The sequence below is a fragment of the Tachypleus tridentatus genome, chromosome 6 (assembly GCF_004210375.1).
Source record: "Tachypleus tridentatus isolate NWPU-2018 chromosome 6, ASM421037v1, whole genome shotgun sequence".
Taxonomy (NCBI): Eukaryota; Metazoa; Arthropoda; class Merostomata; order Xiphosura; family Limulidae; genus Tachypleus; species Tachypleus tridentatus.
In genome coordinates this window covers 33,675,170-33,694,605 of record NC_134830.1, presented here as the reverse complement: position 1 = coordinate 33,694,605, position 19,436 = coordinate 33,675,170, and the positions used below count along the sequence as shown (strand labels likewise).

The following is a 19,436-nucleotide window of genomic DNA, read 5'->3' as shown; positions in this document are numbered from 1 at the left end:
TTTGAAGAGTATATGAAGATGAACACAATAAGATTGTTAAATATGTCAGTGTTATTAATATTATAATACTATGTACCAATGGAGTGAACTGTTCTTCATGATTTCACTTGATACTTGTATTATCAGCTTGAGATTTGGTTTAATAATATAAGAAAAAGGCAATATTTTACTATGTTATGAAACCTACTGGTTTGTTTTTATGAAATCATATAAATTATAATGGATGCAAGTAAAAATATGTCATAGAGAGAAGAATGTAAACAGCAAGTGGACTTTGTTAATAATGTTTTATGATACTGAAGGAATTGCTTATAGCTGGCAGTATATTTTCTCAGCACTAAAGTTTTAAGAAGGTTTATCAACCATTAACCATTGATAGATTCAAACTACAAGAAAGTAACTTAGACTTTTTGGGCTTATTCAGTATTTCCATATTTCTAATTTGTTTGTATACTGTGTACTGTAATTAAAATTTATTATGACTTTGCACTTAAAAAATCTAAAATACTTTTTATGATTTTAGAATTAAGTTTCTAGTAGTAACTCAAATGTATTTTAAAAAATTACCAAAAGTAGGTTTAATTTATTGTTTCAGCATGTATATCCTTGTAATTCCAAAGGCTTTCTGGATTCCTACACGTAAATGATCATGCAGCAACCTTTCACTAACAGAAATGTGACAAAACTCATATTGTAACTAGTGCCCTCTCTAATAACGTACCTGTTAATCACTTCTTGATTGGCAGTCTTACTATTGAGAGATGTTTGTTCTTGCTTGCAAATTTGGAAATCATTAATTTTAGTGCAATTGTTTTCTAGAACACTTTTGCCTCTTGTTATTTTGTTTTGTTTAGTTTGAGTTTATATTTTGAAACTATAATCTCACAGTTTCAAACAGTTGAACTGCTGCTACTGTTTCTGCTCAGGTGGGATTACTAATCATGTCTTCAGGGTTGGGCTCACGGTCGTTGGCTGATGAGGTGAATCCTATGATTCCTAGAGATTTGTCTCATTTTATTCAATGCTCACCATCACATGAGGAGTATCCTGTCTTTCTTGCATCTGTTGTCTGACAGGAAGGATGAGAATTTGAATTTTCTGCACCTGATTATACTTCTCAATCACTTTTCATTTCATTTTGTCAAGTAGCCACTGTTTAGACTTGCAACATTTGGAAATTCTTATTTCTTTGTGGGGTTTTGGGCCACAATGCCTTGGTTTTCTCATCTTTCTAACATTTTGGAGTCCAGGGTTAAATCAGCCATTTACATCATTCCATTTTTTCTTTAGCATCTTGTTTGTCTAAACCACCTGTTCTTTTATCAGTGTCATACACACTTCCTTCTACCTCATTGTCAGTCCCTGGTGGGGGGCCAAGTTATTTCACTTCTCCCATGTATGGATAACTTTTATGGTCAGTCTATGGGTTTTGAAGGTAGTTCCCTGAAGTCTGGTACTCCATTTTCTGCCTCACCATTGTATTTCCTTATGCATTATGTGGGATTCTGTTTTATGCCAGCATTTGTTGGAGGCAGTTCATGATTTCTTTCAAAAGGATTCTATCATATAAAGAGATTCTTTTCATTCGGTGGTTTATTCTTGTCCATTTATTTCTTCCCAAAAGATGGGAGTCTGATGCTTAGTAATCAGTTGGTCCTTTTTGAATTACTTCCTTGTTTCCAAGTTCCCCAGGAAGTTGCACTTAATTCTGCATTGGGTTTTCACTCTGGGTGATGAAAGTTGATGTGTCTAATGTTTATTTTCTTATTTCTATCTCCCAAGGACTCCATAATTTCCTTCAAATTGTTTATTTAAAATATATTTTTCTATTTCAGGTCCTTCAGTTTGATATAACCTCTGTCCCTTATGTGTTTTGCCATGTTGATTGATCATTCACTCAGCTACCTCATCCTTGGGGCCTTTGTTTCATTTATTACATTGGAAACTGGCTACTGATGGCGTCCTTGCAGGCCAGCACTGCAGTCCATACATGGTTTTTTCTTTGGGAAGCTGCTCAGGTCAATTGGCTCATTAATTGGAGAATTTGTTCCTCATACCTATCCAATTTCTTTTTTATTTGGGTGTTTTTCAATTCATTTTTCAGTTGAGTCCATCCTTTTCCACTTTGCTTCTGAGATTTAGGAATGATTAGTTTACAAGGTCTCTCCCTCATCTTCTCCTTCTGCATGAGAGGTTCTACCTCATTTGGAGACATGGGGCTCTCTTGAAGTACTCACTTCTCTTGGTTATGCCTACATGCGTCATCAACAGTTGGCTTCAATTGACCAATAGTGCTTTGTTTGATATTTTTTGGAGGCTCCTTGTACCTTTCCCTTTCCATTACTTATGGACTTTGCCTGATGGATAGATTGGCCCAGTACTACCACTGGGGTTCCTCTTTCTAAGTTTTATCTGGATTGTCACCTTACTACCAATGTTTCCTTTTCTGGCTTGTGAGCATACCTCAATCATATGGAGGTGTGGGAAGGTAGTCTTTTTTAGAATCTACTCTCTATTTTCAGATCTTGGAGTTTCTTGCTGTTTAGCGGGCTGTTTTTTCACTCCTTGCTGTCTCTTTGAAGACAACTGATGGTAGTGCATTCAGGAAAAGAAGTACCCAGTTGAGGGACTTTTGTTTTCAGTTATAAGATCTCCTGTATGGGGCTCACATCCACCATATTACATTGCTTGCATATCATATTCCAGGAGCCATAAATCTAGTGGAGAATTTGTTTTCTGACCCGACACAATTCTACTGATACAGTGGTCTTTGCATTTTGATGGTTTTTGAATTTTAGAGTTGTGCAGTATGAGGTATTCCCAATTTAAATGTCTTTGCATCTCTTCTCAACATCAAACTTCTGCATTTTTGGTTGCCTATTTCTCATCTGCAGGCAAATGTGGTGGATGTTCTTAGCCAGAATTAAATGAACAGTTACATCTATGTTTGTTCTCCAATTCGGCCTCTCCCGAGTCCTTTTCTTAGTGAAGACGACTATTAGTCACATTCTGTTTGTGACACCATATTGGCCAGTTAAGATATGGTTTTTGCTTCTGCAATAGCTGTTGGTGTCATCACCCATCTCTCCCTCTTTGTCTCATGCACTTCATAATCAGACCCTCTCCAATGTGTGTCATCCTTCTCTATCTGCACTCCATCTTCACAAGTTGCTTTTGTTCACTCCCTCATCAGAAATTCTAGTCTTTCCAAGCCTGTTGTCTCCTTGATTTTATTTCCCATTTGCAAATCCTCAGTGGTTTATCAGCATAAAGGGACTACATACTGCTTTTGGTATCTTCATTGGTGTTACTGTAGTTTTTGTTGTACCATTCCTCATTTGTCATACTTTTTCACTTATCTTTGTCACAGTGGACTATTGTTGATGGAAAAGCTACTACTTGTCTACCACTTTTCAGTTTACTGTATTTGCATCAGTATTCCAGCCTCCTTTCCTTTCTGTGTTATTTAATTCCTTTTCCATTGCTCATCCTCCCTACTCTGCTACACTTTCTGATTGGAACTTCAGTTTTGCCATTGACACTCTTACTTGTTCTCTGTTTGAACCTTTATCATCTTGTTCATTATATCACCTGTCCGTGAAGTCACTATTTCTCTTGTTGTTGGTGTGTGTTTGTTGTTCTGATGTTTTTGCAATTGACTTTTTTTCTATCCAAGATTTCTGCTGTCTATATTTCCTCCCCTCCATCACCTATCTTTATGACCAGTTGGATCTAGATTGTCTCTTATGTCCAGTCAGATGAAGATATCTGACATGCACTGAACTTTTCTGTGGTTTCTGCATACATTTATTTATTCCCCAGAACCCTGCCATTTTATGTGATCTTTCCCATACCTTTAGGAGTTGGATTTGCCAGGTCAACTGCCTGACATATTCTTCTCTTTTTCAGGACAATTGTCTCCTTTTTTTGAGTTTATCTTATCAAATCCATCACCTGACCATGTCCATGACTGCTCATTTCTGTTTTTTTTTGGAGGACATCATCAGCAGTGGTATATTGAATACCCCACATACCTTTATGTCTCACTACCTCCATCTTATGGCTATTTATGCTTACCACCAGTCACCATTTCACTCAGATCTGTTATTTGTGATTGGTAAGTACTCATTTTTCGTTCCATTTACAGTGGCCTCTTGCTCAAGAGTTATGGATCCTGCTCTGTGACAAATGTACATTCTGTGCATATGGCAGCTGGCTATAAAATCAAGTTGCATTCTACTGCAGACCTGCTAGGTGTTGGTTGTTTGACTCCATGTTATTGTCATCAATGTTGATAATTCTTACTTATGACATACTACAGATTCATTTTATGCACACCATTGAGATGGGATGTTCCATAGGACTAATTTGCATATGTATCTCCTGGTCTCTTGCTTCCTAAATATGCTTATTTTGGACTGTACACTTATGGACTTCATAATTACTGTCCATCTCTGATGCTTTGTCACTGTTGAGTCTCTTTCTACCACAGACTTGATGTATAATGCCAGATGATACCAGATGTTGGTCAATCACTCCATCAGTGTGGTAGCTTTGGTTTTTCAGATAGGGTATTGAGGTTACCCATTGCACTGTCTCCAGTGCTGCAAGCCTCTATATTCTCCAGTGCACTTGTTTTCCTCTCTCTTCTAGTGGAGTATGTGAGTTCTTGCCACTTACCACTTTCTAACCACTGGGATGGTGGACCTTAGGGACCAATCCTCCTGAGTGAAGCAACATTCCACTCAGTTGATGGTAGGGTGGTGGCATTCTGCTGGTGTCAGTAGGTTGACATCTTTCCTTCTCTAGATCTGATGTACAGTTCCAGTTGGTTGTAGCACTCAGCTATATATCTTTTTATTGCAGTTTGCCCCTCTGGCTGAGATATTCCTCTTACCTACCATTCATCAGATGTAGGTTTACAGTCACATAAGTTCTTACCTATGTTTGGCTGATACTCTTCTCCAACTGCAGAATGAATGATAAATTCTCAATTTTTCGGACTTGAGAAACACCACACATTAAAGCTCCTCTTCATCTTTCTATTGTCTGTTGAATGTCAGTTCCTAATGGGTCTAGTTGTGTCTGAATAGAATACTTGTGGAGATGGGTCATTGATATGGAACTAGTCTTCCTTCTCAGTACCTGTTTTTGAGATGAAAGGTAAAGGATCCTCTTCCTATTTTGGACCTGATGTACAATTCAAGATACAGCCAGGTGTTGGTTGAGGTTGAACTCCCAGTTATGGTCTCTCACATCATTCTTTAGGGGCTATCTAAAGGAAGATCATCTTCTCACTGACTTTCTACCTTTTCATTGAGGGTTTCTAGCTTTTTGTGAGAGGAGGTAAGATACTGTGTTTGAAGTTAACATTTTCCTAAACTGAAAATGTATTTCTGAATAGATACTTACCTCCTCTCACATTTCTCAACTGTTCTTCTCATTTCCAGTGTATTAGTTGCATTATTTTTGGCCAATCCTGAAATGAGTAACAGGTGCATTATCAGAGAGAGCATTAGTAATGATAGGAGTAATGTTGCATCCTATTGTTTGAAGGTTGCTGCATGATCATTTACATTTACATCTGCAGAAAGAAGGGGATTTACAAGGCTGGGGGCAAGCAAAATACTTGTTCATGTAGAAGACATTAATAATTGAGAAATCCTTTTGTGAGAGGAAGTAATTATCTGTTTGGAAATACATATTCAGTTTAGGAAAATGCTAACTTTACACTAGATAGCTGGTGAAAAACACATAATATTAGAAAAGCATGTGAAGTTTTTGCAATGTACTTAAATATGGTGTTTGTTTAAGTGAAATTTAGTTGATGTTTAATCTTTAGTGTTTTTCTGTTTTCAGGAATCTTAGTTGTAGATGAGCTACATCTCCTTGGAGACTCTCATCGTGGCTATTTGTTGGAATTGCTCCTTACGAAAGTTTTGTTTGTGAGCAAAAGGTAAATTCTTTAGACAGACTAAAGGCACACAAGTCAGTTGGTGCTCTTTTGGGTAACAATAGGTATATGGTCAAATGGAATTGTTGCAGTTCTAGTTTCTTTGATCATATTTCTCCTGAAAATAGTCAATAATTTGAATGGAAATTTGTAAGTTTTGGGCTTGTAAGTATCCATCAACACTTATTTATTTATAATCTTAAAGTATATCCAACCTCACTGCAATTTCTTTTTTAGGTTGGAGGGTTCTTTTTAATCACCATAACCTTCTCTATGTGGATGAAAACATTGCTTTGCATTAAATTACTGATGGTAATGAAGTACATTATTATGCTATTAGGTTGTATAAAAATAATGGTGGATTTTTAAATTAAAATTTTAGTCATATATAGGGATAAGAAACCTGTTTTTTTATGACTTCATATATACCATTGAAAAACTAAAGCTTTCTTCTATTCATTAGTGCTTTTATTCTTTTCTAAAACTATTTCCCATATTTCAGACCCTTACAATTATTGATGGAAAAAAAGTTGTGCATTATTTTTTTGAATGTATTCAAACTTGGTCATAATGCATTGCAAACAGCTTGCAATATCAATCAAGCATGGGGTGAAGGAACCACCTCTGAACATAGAGTACAATGTTGGCTCCAAAAGTTTCAAAATGGAGATGTGAGGCTTGAAGATAAGGAGGGCAGAGGACATCCTTCTGCTGTTGATAATGACCAACTGAAAGCATTAGTGGAAAGAAACCTGCACTAATATGTTCAAGAAATGGTACAAAAATTGGGTATTGGTATCTCTACAATTTCGGACCATTTTGAGCAAATTGTAAAAGTGAAAAAGCTCAAAAAGTGACTTCCACATGAACTCAATGAAAATCAGAAAAATCGCCATCTTGAACTGTGTTCTTTGCTGATTTTATGCAACAGAAATGATCCATTTCTTGAAAGTAGGTTTTTTATAATAATAGAAAGTGATCTGTGAAATGGCCCAACTGTGATGAGACTCCAAAACACCAACAGAAGATTGTGGTCGCTGTATAGTTGTCTGCAGCCAGTATTATCCATTACAACTTGCTCAACCAGGGCCAGTATATCACTGCAGAGGCTTACTGTCAAGAATTGGAAGAAATACATAGAAAGTTGTATGAAAAAATGCCAGCATTAGTCAGTCGAAGAGGAACAACCTTTCCTCATGATAATTCTTGGCCACACGCTGTTGAAATGATGCTCCAGAAGCTCAACAAATTTGGCAAAAAACACTACCTCATCCTCTTTACTCCCTTGACCTGTCACTCACTGACTACCACTTTTTCAAGCATTTGGACAACTTTTTACATGATAAAAGATTCAACATCAGCATCAGTAGAGAATGGCTTTAGAGAATTTTTGAGTTATTGGACTTCAGAAACTTATTGTCATATCTTAAGTAATTGTGTTTTTTGTTGACAAAAGTGTATAGGTTCACTAGATTTCTATTTTGATTAATAAAATTGCTTTTCAATTTTTTTATTTCTTATTACAGTTACAATTTAAAATTCACCATTATTTTTTTAACAATGTGATAGTTTTTGTGTTTATGTGATAAACTTCGAAGACACTTCAAAATGTTATGTTTTTTGGTTATAAATTGTTTAACAGTTTTGAATTCCAAAACATACTTACCTCTGTTGTCACTTATAGCTATTGCTTAACTGCCAAGAATTCAACTTTGCTCATTTAAGCATTGGTCTGGTTTTTCTTTCTTGTTCCAATCTTTTATACCATACTCAGTTACCCTACAACAATGCACCCTCTATCCTGATACTGTAAACAAGCACCTTTTTCTCAACAAAGGAGTTTGACATGGGTTTCTCTGCAGAAGTGTTGTGATAGTTAATGTCTTTACTTGTGATTTTCACATTGCCTTGTGACTTTCTGTGTAATTGATATTTAATAATTATTATTGCTGTTTTCAGGCATGGATTCACAGGTTACTGTTTCCAGCATGAAAGCTAATCAGCCCTCCTCTATTCCACCTCTGTTATCTAGCATATCTTAGAGGTCAGGAAGGGGTCACTTTCAATTGAAGCTGTTTGTGATCTGATTCATTGTGAGCTGGAGATATATTTTTGGTCCAGGGGCTTCTTTAGCCAGGACAGTGTGGAAAGAATTTGAACTCTCTTTTTTCAGTGCCTCTGCTTACTAGGTTGACTACTTACGGGACCAGTTTGGTTCAGCCACCTCCTGCTGCATTTCTTCAGTTATTCAGTTGGGTTTGTGAGGTTTTAGGGCTTTCTCCAGTTGTCTTGCAATCTACTCCTTTTGTGCTAAAAGATCTCAGAGTGACATCTTAGTTTTTGCTTTTCATGCTGGGAGATTTACTGTTCAAATATATGATGGGATAGCTCTGCCTTGATTCACACGCTACCACAAGGAGGAAGTGTATTTAGATTCTCAAAAAAGACTTGATCCTCTTTAGATATGTGGGGTTCAATACTGGAGCCTGTGATCATTTTTATCACAATTTTCTCAGATTCATTTGACCTTCGCTACTGTTTTGAAATTTTTATTTTCTTTCCAAATTTTGCCAGAAGTCTATCTGCACTCCCAACATCAAGGCAAATAGGTTGATTTCTATCTTGGTAAGGTTGTTAGCTTCTGCTCTTTTTTTTTTTTTAACTTCCTGGTATGTAGGTTGTTTGGAATTATTGGGTTGAAATGCCTTATTGGAGGGAGATTTTCTATCTGCTAGAGCCTTCTGTGAGTAACATGAGGCTTCTTTTCTTGATGTTCATGTGTGTTCCAGAGTTTTTTGAATCGCAAATTGATATTACTAATTTGCATTCTTCCTTGACATTGTTGGTTTCTAGACTATTCTGCTGGATGCCATAGTTGACTACTAGTCAAGTGTGTCCCACCTGCTACCTTCTCTTCTTTGATCTACTTGTATGCGGAATAAATTATGTCCCTGTTTTTAAGCTCCTTAACTTGGTCAGATCACCTCCGGTGGTGTTAATGACTTACACTATGTGGATAGAGTCTGTGGGCACAAAGTTACAATATTTTCTAAACACCTGGAATTCCTTCACCACAGATCCATTGGTACTTGAGGTTGTTCTCCATCTCCATTATCCTCCTAACTAGTAGTAACAGATCCATGTAGTGTGAATCTACACTCCAGGGCTGCAAGAGAGTTGTTAGTCAAGGTGGTGGTAGGGAGATTCGATCCTGTTCTTCCAGGCTTTCATTCCTGTTTATTTGTTGTGTGCAAAAGGATGGGATATTGGAGGCCAGTCATTGATCTTTCCTGTTACAATCAACTCTTAGCTCCTCCCAGGCTCATAATTGAGTCCTTTCTTATCCTGTTGGCATTTTTCACCTGGTCTGAGAATAACTAGGTTCAGTGTTGCCAGTGCATATCTCCACATTCCTTTAATGAATTCATCCCATTGCTCTTTACATTTCGTGCACAAGGGTCAGGTTCTGCAGTCCAAAGCTCTGCCCTTTGGTCTAACATCTGCACCATAAATATTCTGGAGAGTTGTACAAGCTTTTTCTTATCACATTCATGGGCCTGTGCTCACACCATTATATTGATGAAAGATTACTTCTGGCACAAGTTTGTCAGTTGGCAGAACAATACATCAAGATTCTTCTTTCAGAAGCCATCAAAGCTGGCTTTCTTATCAGAGCTGAAAATTTGTTCTCTTGCCAACTCTATATATTGTCCTCTGGGTGCCTGTTTCAACATGTTCTTAAGCCAGGCTCAACCAATTTTCATCTGGTCCCGGCCTATGGAACTGGTAGCCATGCTCTTACTCATGTATCTTTTTCTCTGTTTTGGGGATGTGGGCATTCCTTGAATCTCTGATTCCTGTGGGACAAGCACACACATAGTCCCTTTAGTGGTTTGTGTATGACCAATGAATCATGAACTGCAACCCACTGGTTCTTTCAGTTTCCTTAATCACAAGCAACATTTTAGATCATGAGTGGTGGTTGTATCAGACCAACACTATCACCAGTGTTCCTATATCAAAGATTCTTCTCTTCACAGATGTCTCACTTCAGGGATGGGGTGCATTTTTTGACACTCAGGATATATGGATATTGACATGTGATATGGATCGAATTTGAATCTTCCTTCCACATCAATATTTTTTAATTTCTTGCTGGCCAGTGAGAAATGAATGGTTCAAGACTTCAATCTATTGAGGGGAAATCATCATTCCAACAATCCAACAGTAGTCTCTTACATTTCCCATCAGGGGGGATGTGCTTTCAGGACCTTTGTTTTTGAACTTTGGATATTCTCTACTGATCTCACTCTCATCATATATGTCTTCTGGCTTGCTGTATTCCAGGGTCAATGAACTTAGAAGATCACCTGTCTTGGCCCAACTAAATTCTTTTGACTGAATGGATTCTTCATAATGAGTTTTTCCAGTGGATTTGGTTTCATTTTGAGACTCTGCTGACTGACATATCCACCACTGATTGGAACTCTGAGCTGCAGATGTTTTGTTCCCTGCTACCTCCTTTTCAGACTTTGACAGATATATTCAGTCAAGAGTAAATGGGATTGCACTTCTGTGCTTTTTCCCTAATTGATCTGTTTCCTTGAGTTCTGACTATGATTTGATCCACTACTTGTCAAGTATTGTTGGTAACCCCAGATTCACCAGCTCAACAATGGTTTCATCTTCTAGTGTATCTTATGAGTGTTCCAATCTTCCACTTCCTTTTTGGCCATCTATGTTTATGGCAACCCTGATCTGACATTTTATACCCAGATATTCCCAAGCTCAAGCTTTGTGTTTGGCATTGAGGTTTAGCTTCTAAAGTTTCCTTGTATTTGTCTCAATCTGTCCAAAGCTCTACAATGGCCTTTTATCAATGGAAATGATACACTTATCACTAATGGTGTCTCACGAGGAAATTGAACCCACTTCACTCAAATGCATCTTCCATATCTCATTCTTCAGCTGGCCTCTTTGACAAAGATCTAACTTTGTCTGTTGTCGTTTTATACAAGACAAATTTATTTGACTATTTTTCGATATTCTAAGCATAAGAAAATATTTTGAATCCTCAATGCTATCTGGCTTTCTCAAATCATTTATAGTCCTTTGTCTCAAATGGCCTTTTCCATTACCCAGTTGGAATGTTACGGTGTTACTATATTCTCTGTCATGACATTTATGTACCATCCTTCCATTAAAGTGTATATTTTATGTTGCTGCTGGCATATGGACATTGTAGGTCAAAGTTGTTTGCACTACATGTGCATAGGATTCTTCATCACTTCACTTATTTCCTGCTGTACTTTGATAAGTTCTAAGATGTTGTAAGCCAGGGAAGGTGATAAATCCTTCTCAACAATTCATTTTCCAGCTATTTCTCACCTCTACAACTGATTGAATCCAGATCACTTGTTATGCTGTGCCAAAGCCCTGAGGTGGTACGGGGCTCACACTAACTATTTTCAAGGTGCTACAAATTGACTTTATTCAATTGGATCATTCAGTTCCTGAGATTTATCCCTGATGACTTTGATGAGGTGGCTTTGCAAATAGATCTGTACTGCTTATTTTGGACTTTATTTACAGATGAAGAAACTTCTTCAAGTCACATCTCATCAGGCTTATCACATTTCTATGTTTTTCGCTACTTGATTGAATTTGCTCACTGGAGGATATTGTGCAGACTGGAATGTGGACTTTTCCCAGTACTTTTCTCTCACATTCTTTACACATTCTAGCAATTTCTATTTCTGGAAGTTTTTGCCTACTCCCTGTAGCTACTGATCACAGCTGCTGTATTATAAGGGGCAGTGAATATTTTTTTTTCTCCTCCTCTTCTCTCTTTACTTTCCAAGATCCTTTACTTTTTTTTTTAGTCAGCAGTGAGTGTTACCCAAACAGATGCACTATGATACTTCTGATTCTGTACTAGCAACCAATTTAACAATACTTACTACTGATTGCAGCAGGCTCTCTGGAAATGAGGAGTTCCATAAGACCATCCTGGAGCTCACCATATGGTAGTATCATCTTATGTTAAACTGCCACTCATGGGATATCATGAGTAAAGCTAAAGGGGACCCTGCCCATTCCTACCAATCATTAGATTAAATAAATCAAGTTTGTTTGCTTTTAACAATTTAGGGAACTTGATTCATTTATTGCACTGTTTTTTTTGGGGTTTCCCAATGTGAATTTTTCACCAGATTCTATTAGTGGAGCTAGAAAGTCCTTACCATACTCAGTTTTCAGTCACTGGGCTGGTGGAAAGAGGGTCTCTTTAAAGTGTTAGAATGATTTCCCCAACATTTTTTGGAAAAAGGCAATGTTGGGAGGCCTTCCTGCCCAAATTTCTGGATATTTTTCCCAGATGTCAGAAAGAGTGGCACCATCTTCTTGGGCAGTCTACTCATTGTACCAGTTCAGATTTAATACTTGGCTATCCAGTTTGGGTGTGTATTGCTTTTCCTTTGAGTGTTATCAGTTTAGTATACTGTTCATGTAAAGATGTCTGCTGTCTCCTCATAATTGTAAATGAGGAGTGGTCTCATTCTGGGTCCTTGGTTGAGCACAGAGTTTCACATCCTCCCCATACTTTTAGGGGAAAGTGGAAAGCTTCTTGCCTGCTCAGTTGGGAAATGAGGATCAATGTTTATAATTTCAGACTGGATAAGCTCTGTTCATTTGGTTGAGTAAGGCATGTGTGATCCTGTCCTTCTGAGCTTGTGATGTTGCCTCTTGACTTTTTTCAGATGGAGGAGAAAGTTTGTATGCTTCAGTATTGCTTACTTTCCTATCATGATTCTAGTGGTTTGGAATGCATCACTTTATGGCTATAAGTTGGGATCCAAGCAAAAGTATATCTATATTTAATGTTGTTGTCCAATTGCACTAACCACCAATGTGGAATATGCACTATTCCATCTTTGATATAGAAACTTAGTTCAGAGTGAAGAGCATACCTGTTCTGGATGTAGTGAGTTTCTCCAACTTGGTGTACCCTTGATCTGTGTAGATGTTTTTGTATGGATACTGCCCTCACCAGCCCCTCCACTTTCTCAGTGTGAGATTATAGTTATGTCATCAGAGGTAAGTATATTTTGGAAGTTAACATTTTCCTAATACTTCTTTTGACACTCTTCTTCCCTTTCTTCCCACTAAGAGCCAGTGTTAGACTGAGATGGCTCCAAACAAAAAGCGTAAAAATATCTGAATTTAGGTGCTTATATACAGTACCAGGATAGAGGGGTGCATTGTTGTAGGTGGAAAGTATTGCAAGACAAATACCACCAAGGGTACAAAAGTGGGGTATAAGAGATTGAAGCAAAAAAAAAAAAAAAAAAAAAAGATTAATGCTTAGATGGGCAAAGTTGAAACCTTGATGGTTGAGCAATAACTATAAGTGTCAGTAAAGGTGAGTATTATTGGAAATATATTTTAAATTTAGAGAAATGTTAACTTATGGATGTGTTTCCTTTGGCAAGGTTGTGAAATATTTTTCCAGCTATTAGTTTAGCCATGGCATCACTACAGTATTAAATGATAGGGAACTTGCAATGAATCAAGTGTATAAGAACATATGCACCCATTGTACCATGGCTTGCTTCTTTAATGACTTGTTACTGTATTACCATATTCAGTTTATTTTTATAATGTGTAATTATCCCTTTGTAGTCAGTGGCTTGAGCCCTCCCTCCAAATGAGCCAAGCCCCCCCCCCCTTACATATATTCATAAAATATGGAAAACACTTCCTCTTTTACATATGTGCATATTTTCATAAACAGATTATCTCTAATTTGTAATAATGAATTATTAATCAGAGTATGAGTTTCCAATGAAAACTGCATTGAAAATGCATCTGAAATGTACTTTGGTATTTACATTATTATAATTTACCATCTGTACTTCATATTGATGGTATTTTGGGAAGCCCCTCCACAGTTTACCTCAGCCCCTCAACGAAAATATCCTGGCACTGCCACTGTTTTTCAGTGTCAATTTCTGACTTAAGACAATAACTTCTTTTCTGTAAGTTCTTAACTAAAACTTTGTTTTGTGATGATAGTGTTTGTTGAGCTAAGTGATTCCTTTTGCATTGCTATTTCATATTTTAATTGTAAGATTGTTGATTGCCTCTTTGTTATAAAATATGTTAGATTTGGTTTTCTGAGATAAGTTTTTATGTTATCCTGGTATCCCTGGTCCAATTGTTTATTGAAGGCCAAGTGAGTTTGGTGACTGTGTACTTGCATCCATTCTGAAAATGTATTGCTCAAAATATCCTGAACTTATTATTGACTTTCATTGTTCCTGTTGTCTGTTTAATATTTTTGTTTTTTAATTTGCTTTGATTGAGTTAAATCTGTCCCACATTACTAATAAGATATCCAGAAAACCACATAGGTTCAAGAATTCTTAATATAAAACAGTAAAAACATTATAACCTGATCACTTTTGAAAGATTAACCTTTTTTCTTCAGGGGCAAAATGAAGGTCCAACTCTCAAAAGTGCTTAGGTTATAGGATAAAAACTCTTGGTGGGGGGGGGCACTTTTTTCTGTATTTTTGTTTTCTCAGTTCTGGAACAATGTGTTGACATTGTTTATTATACAGCTTCCTTCAAGGTCTATCTTATTCGATTGTTGAATGTTCTGGTCCCAACTGAACCAATCCTTGAACAGATTCCTCAATGAAATGGTACTCACATTAAGATGACGATTATGTGTTACATGATCCATATGTGCTACTTTTTTTGGATGTGGGATACATGTACCACTGAAATCCTGTAACTTCTGTTGAATGTTCTGGTCCTAACTGAACCAATCCTTGATAATGTTATGTAATCCTTAAACAGATTCCTCAATGAAATGGTACTCACATTAAGATGATGATTATGTGTTATATGATTCACATGTGCTACTTTTTTTGGATGTGGGATACATGTACCACTGAAATCCCATAACTTCTGTTGAATGTTCTGGTCCCAACTGAACCAATCCTTGATAATGTTATGTAATCCTTAAACAGATTCCTCAATGAAATGGTACTCACATTAAGATGATGATTATGTGTTATATGATCCATATGTGTTACTTTTCTTGGATGTGGGATACATGTACCACTGAAATTTTGTAACTTCTTTCTTTCAAGGTCAGAAAGAACATTGGTGTCCAGGGATTAAAAGTCTCAGATGAAAAGTTAATGTGACCCTTCTAGAGGTGTCCTTCCTATTTGAATGGATTGATAAGTTGCACATGGTTTTTTTGATTTTATTAATTCTCTGCTTGTCATTGAGATCTTGGGGCACTGTAACATGGTCACCAGTTGGTATGGACTGCTTTTTGTCCACATTAGGTTTAATATATTTTAGAAACAGATGTTTGATACAGTACAGTTTTTCTTTGGTTTCATTCAAAATCACTGGATTTTTTTAATACTGCACTTGGTCACTAACCAAAGTACTAAACAGTTTCCCTTTTCTAAGTCTCATAATTCTTTTTTGCAGTTGTTTATTATGGTGAAGTAAGCATATCTGACACTACCTCTTGAACTTGTCCCTTTTTTGACTGGCAGTTATTCAGCTTACTCAGAGTGCACACCAGCTTTTAAAATTTCAAAATGATATCTTACCTCTTACACAAAATAGTTTTCTTGCATTTGTGTATTCTACCAAGGAGATTTGCAAGCCTTGTGAAAACTACCACTTAATCTAATGTAAAACCACATGAATTTGTGGTACTACATGATAACATCATCATGCAGCACAACTCTCTGCCTGTAAGAGTGCAATACACCTCTGTGTGCGATGACAACTACATTTGTTTTCATATATCATTCATTTCCTCAACACTGTAGAGCACTGAATATTTTTGGGTGTGTTGATACTTATGATTTTTTCAATTTTCAGTTATTGTTATTTCGATTGAGTTTATTATACTCAACATGAATTCACAGTTTAATGTGAATACTTATAAAGTATATAAGTGAAGAATTTTTTCACACAGAACAAGTTAATACCATTTCTGCTGGATGTTTCTTTTCTGTGGGTGATATGATAGTCATCTTCTATCATGTGGTTTAGTTCATTATGCATTTGGGATCCTCTGCTTTCATTGTATCTAGTCACTTCCCAAATTTATGAACCTGAAACTGATAAGAATGAACTTGAACACTAATTTCTGTTTCTAGCTTTTCATTTTGAACTAATCTACCTGATAAAAACACCCTGCTTTCTTCACTTTATTTCGATTCCCCTCGGTGGACTCAGAAGATAGTGCAATGTGGCTTTACTCTAAGAAAACACACACACTTTATTTCTCAGATATGTACAATTATTTTTCTAATTACATTGTTTTTTACTCTTTCACATTAGCCTTTTGACCTGATTTATTTACATTTCTTCCATCCCTTGTATTTTTGGCCACTTCTTTTTGACTACATCTTCTCTCCCACAGTTTTATGACTCGTACTGCCTGCCAAATGACTCCTGTATTCTCCTTTTTATCATACAGATTTCCCATTCCTGAACTCCTAGTCTTCAGAGTCATCTCTGCCAGTTTGGGGTGATAGTATTGGGATTATATTCATTACTTGCTATTTCCCTTTATATAGCCCACTTTTCATTTTTTGTGGTCTTCTAACTACCTTTCCTTGGTACCTCTGGTCCCCTTATTCATGCCAGTTCATGAATAAGTTCATTCCCCTTCTCTGTTCATCTTTTGTCCTTTCTCATTTTATTAACGGACACAGTGTGCCTAAGTCCAACCAATCTTTTAGTATTAAAACAGTAAGGAAGTGCCATAGTTTTCTGGATTGTAGATATTTTTCATTCGATTTGAGAAGTCTTCAATCAACGTTATTTCTTTTGTAATAATGTAAGGTGAGATTTTAATTACATTTACTGTGCACATGCATGTATTTATCAGGCTTTGTTTTAAATTTTAAACCAGTAATTTTTTCACCATGACTATTCTTGTTCTACACTTATTACTGTTACTTTTTCATATTTAATTGGTTTAGTTTGTTTAAAATTTTGTGCAAAGCTACATGAGGGCTACTTGCACTAGCTATCCCTAATTTAGCAGTGTAAGACTAGAGGAAAGGTAGTAAGTCATCACCACCCACCACCGACTCTTGGGCTACTCTTTTACCAAGGAATAGTGGGATTGACCGTCACATTATAATGCCCCATAGCTAAAAGGGTGAGCATGTTTGATGTGATGGGGATTTGAACCCGTGAACCTTGGATTGCGAGTTGAGTGCCTTAACCACCTGGCCATGCCAGGCTATTCATATTTAACAACATGAATAACTTGTCAGATGATACATGAGAATGAATTGTTGTTATTTTAAAGTACATTAGCTCTTTTGTTCTTTGAAGTGTCTACCTCTTGATAAAGCTCTAAAATAAAATATTGGTGAATTAAAGAATTTTTATTGGGTGTGGGCTCTTTCTCTTCATAAAACGTGTACATACTTGTGCAGTTTTTATTACAAAGAGGTAAAGATAAACTTTGAGAAAACAAGTGTGTAATCTTCGAAATACCAAATGGTTCTAATCAGTATGTACTTTGCTAACTACCTTTGTTATTCTTGACTCACTCCATCAAAAGCAAGTGTTGTATAAAATTTTAGATTGCTTGAACAAGTAGATATGAGGTTTTACAAAAGAGAACAACAAAGTAAAATAAACATTATTTTTTATTTCTAAACCTCCTGCCTGATCAATGTACAGGATGTCTTAAACTAGACTTTGCTAAATGTGTTTGCATATTTTAATTATAATAGTCTTTTAATGGGAATAATTTCTTTGTTTTATATGATATTCTACAAAAAACTTGAAGTAAAACTTGAATGAACTTCAGTATGTATAAGTCAGTGATTTCATCCACATGCAAAGAGATCTGTATTTCTTCTTTTAGTTTTGATAATACTGGAACATTCAATCCAGTCCAAGTGGTGGGCATGAGTGCTACCTTACCAAATTTGGAATTATTGGCTTTCTGGCTTAGAGCAGATCTTTATTACACAGACTTCAGACCTGTACCACTACAAGAACACTTGAAAATAGGAGATGCTATGTATGAGGTCCAGACTATGGAACAAGTTGCTACAATGAAGGATAGGGAATTAACAATTCATGGAGACTCTGATCACACCATCCTTCTATCACTGGACACTGTGGTGGCTGGGCATTCTGTCTTAATCTTCTGTCCCACCAAAAACTGGTGCGAAAAACTGGCAGAGAGCATTGCCAGGGAAGTATGTGAGTTGGGACGACCCTATCCTCCTGGTGTTAAAGCAAAGAGTAAGTTTATTATTACTGGGTTGCTGGTTTTTTTATTATGTGATTTATAAAAATCAAATATAACACCACCCATGGTTGAATAGAAGAAGCAATTTTTGCCTCAAACATTTTAGGCAGACAGACATCCTTTGTGAGGTTTCGAAGTCTCATATTTGTGTTAATTTTAACCATGAATCCACTATTATTATTCAGTTGAGCCAAGAAGTAGCTCTGCACTGTGATAAATATTAAAGTGGTATATTTTTTTTATTGTTTTGTGATATATGTCTTTCTTAAGTTTCATATCTTATATGGTATTTCAGTTCAGTTCATATTTTATTAACCTCCAGAAATGTATTATGTAAAAATTGCTAAAAAACATTTTTTAAGATAATTTATTTTATAACCTCTTTATAACTTTAATGTTATAAAAATAATTAAACTAAAAAAAAAAGAGGCATATCTTTAATACTTGTTTTATCTTATTTTAGAAAATTCTACAGTACTGATATTTTCCTATCTGTCAGTTATACAAGAATTATTTATAATTTACTATTGATAACATACTACACAAGTTCAATAATGTTTGGTGTTGAACATACAGAGGTTAAAAATTTATTAGTATTTAGACCCCACATGTTCTTTAATCTTATGCTGTAAAATATATCATTGTGTTGATATCATATTTTAACAAAATAATAGTACGAACACTTGCCTTTTAAGCTTTATTTTCAGCTATAGCTTGTTTTCATTTAATAGGATCAAGCATTAGTTTTATGTATATATAATCTGCATTTAAACTCTCAGTAACTCACCCAACTATTTCTTGTTTTGATTAAACTCATCATTGTTAGAGGAATTCCCTATATTTTTCCGTTTTCTAAAATAGTTTAGGTATGTAATTAATGTATAGAATGAATACTAAATATGTACCACCATAAGCATTCATTTTGAATTTTTTATGAAATAATCAGTGGTGCTATCTTCACAGAACAATTTTATTTCCAAATTTTAAAAACTTTGGTACAGAAGGAAGTACGTAATAGCTTTATACATTGATATTCTGTGACAGAGTAGTGCTTTAATTGTACATGATTTTCCTTCAATAAAATGTGCAGTTGGTTTTACGTGTCTCACACTTTCTTGTAAATACTTAATGTTCAATAATTTTTATTGGTATGCCAAAGGC

At 36.0% G+C, this 19,436-nt stretch overlaps 1 protein-coding gene across 1 annotated transcript in view; it reads left to right on the top strand.

Moving 5' to 3' along the window:
• The window catches only part of LOC143251578 (DNA polymerase theta-like), a 104,084-nt gene that overhangs the window by 13,348 nt on the left and 71,300 nt on the right, over positions 1-19,436 (top strand). Inside the window, exons 4-5 of the mRNA XM_076502850.1 lie at positions 5,860-5,956; positions 17,883-18,268. Of these exons, the coding sequence (XP_076358965.1) occupies positions 5,860-5,956; positions 17,883-18,268 (483 nt within the window). The remainder of the gene's footprint in view (positions 1-5,859; positions 5,957-17,882; positions 18,269-19,436) is intronic.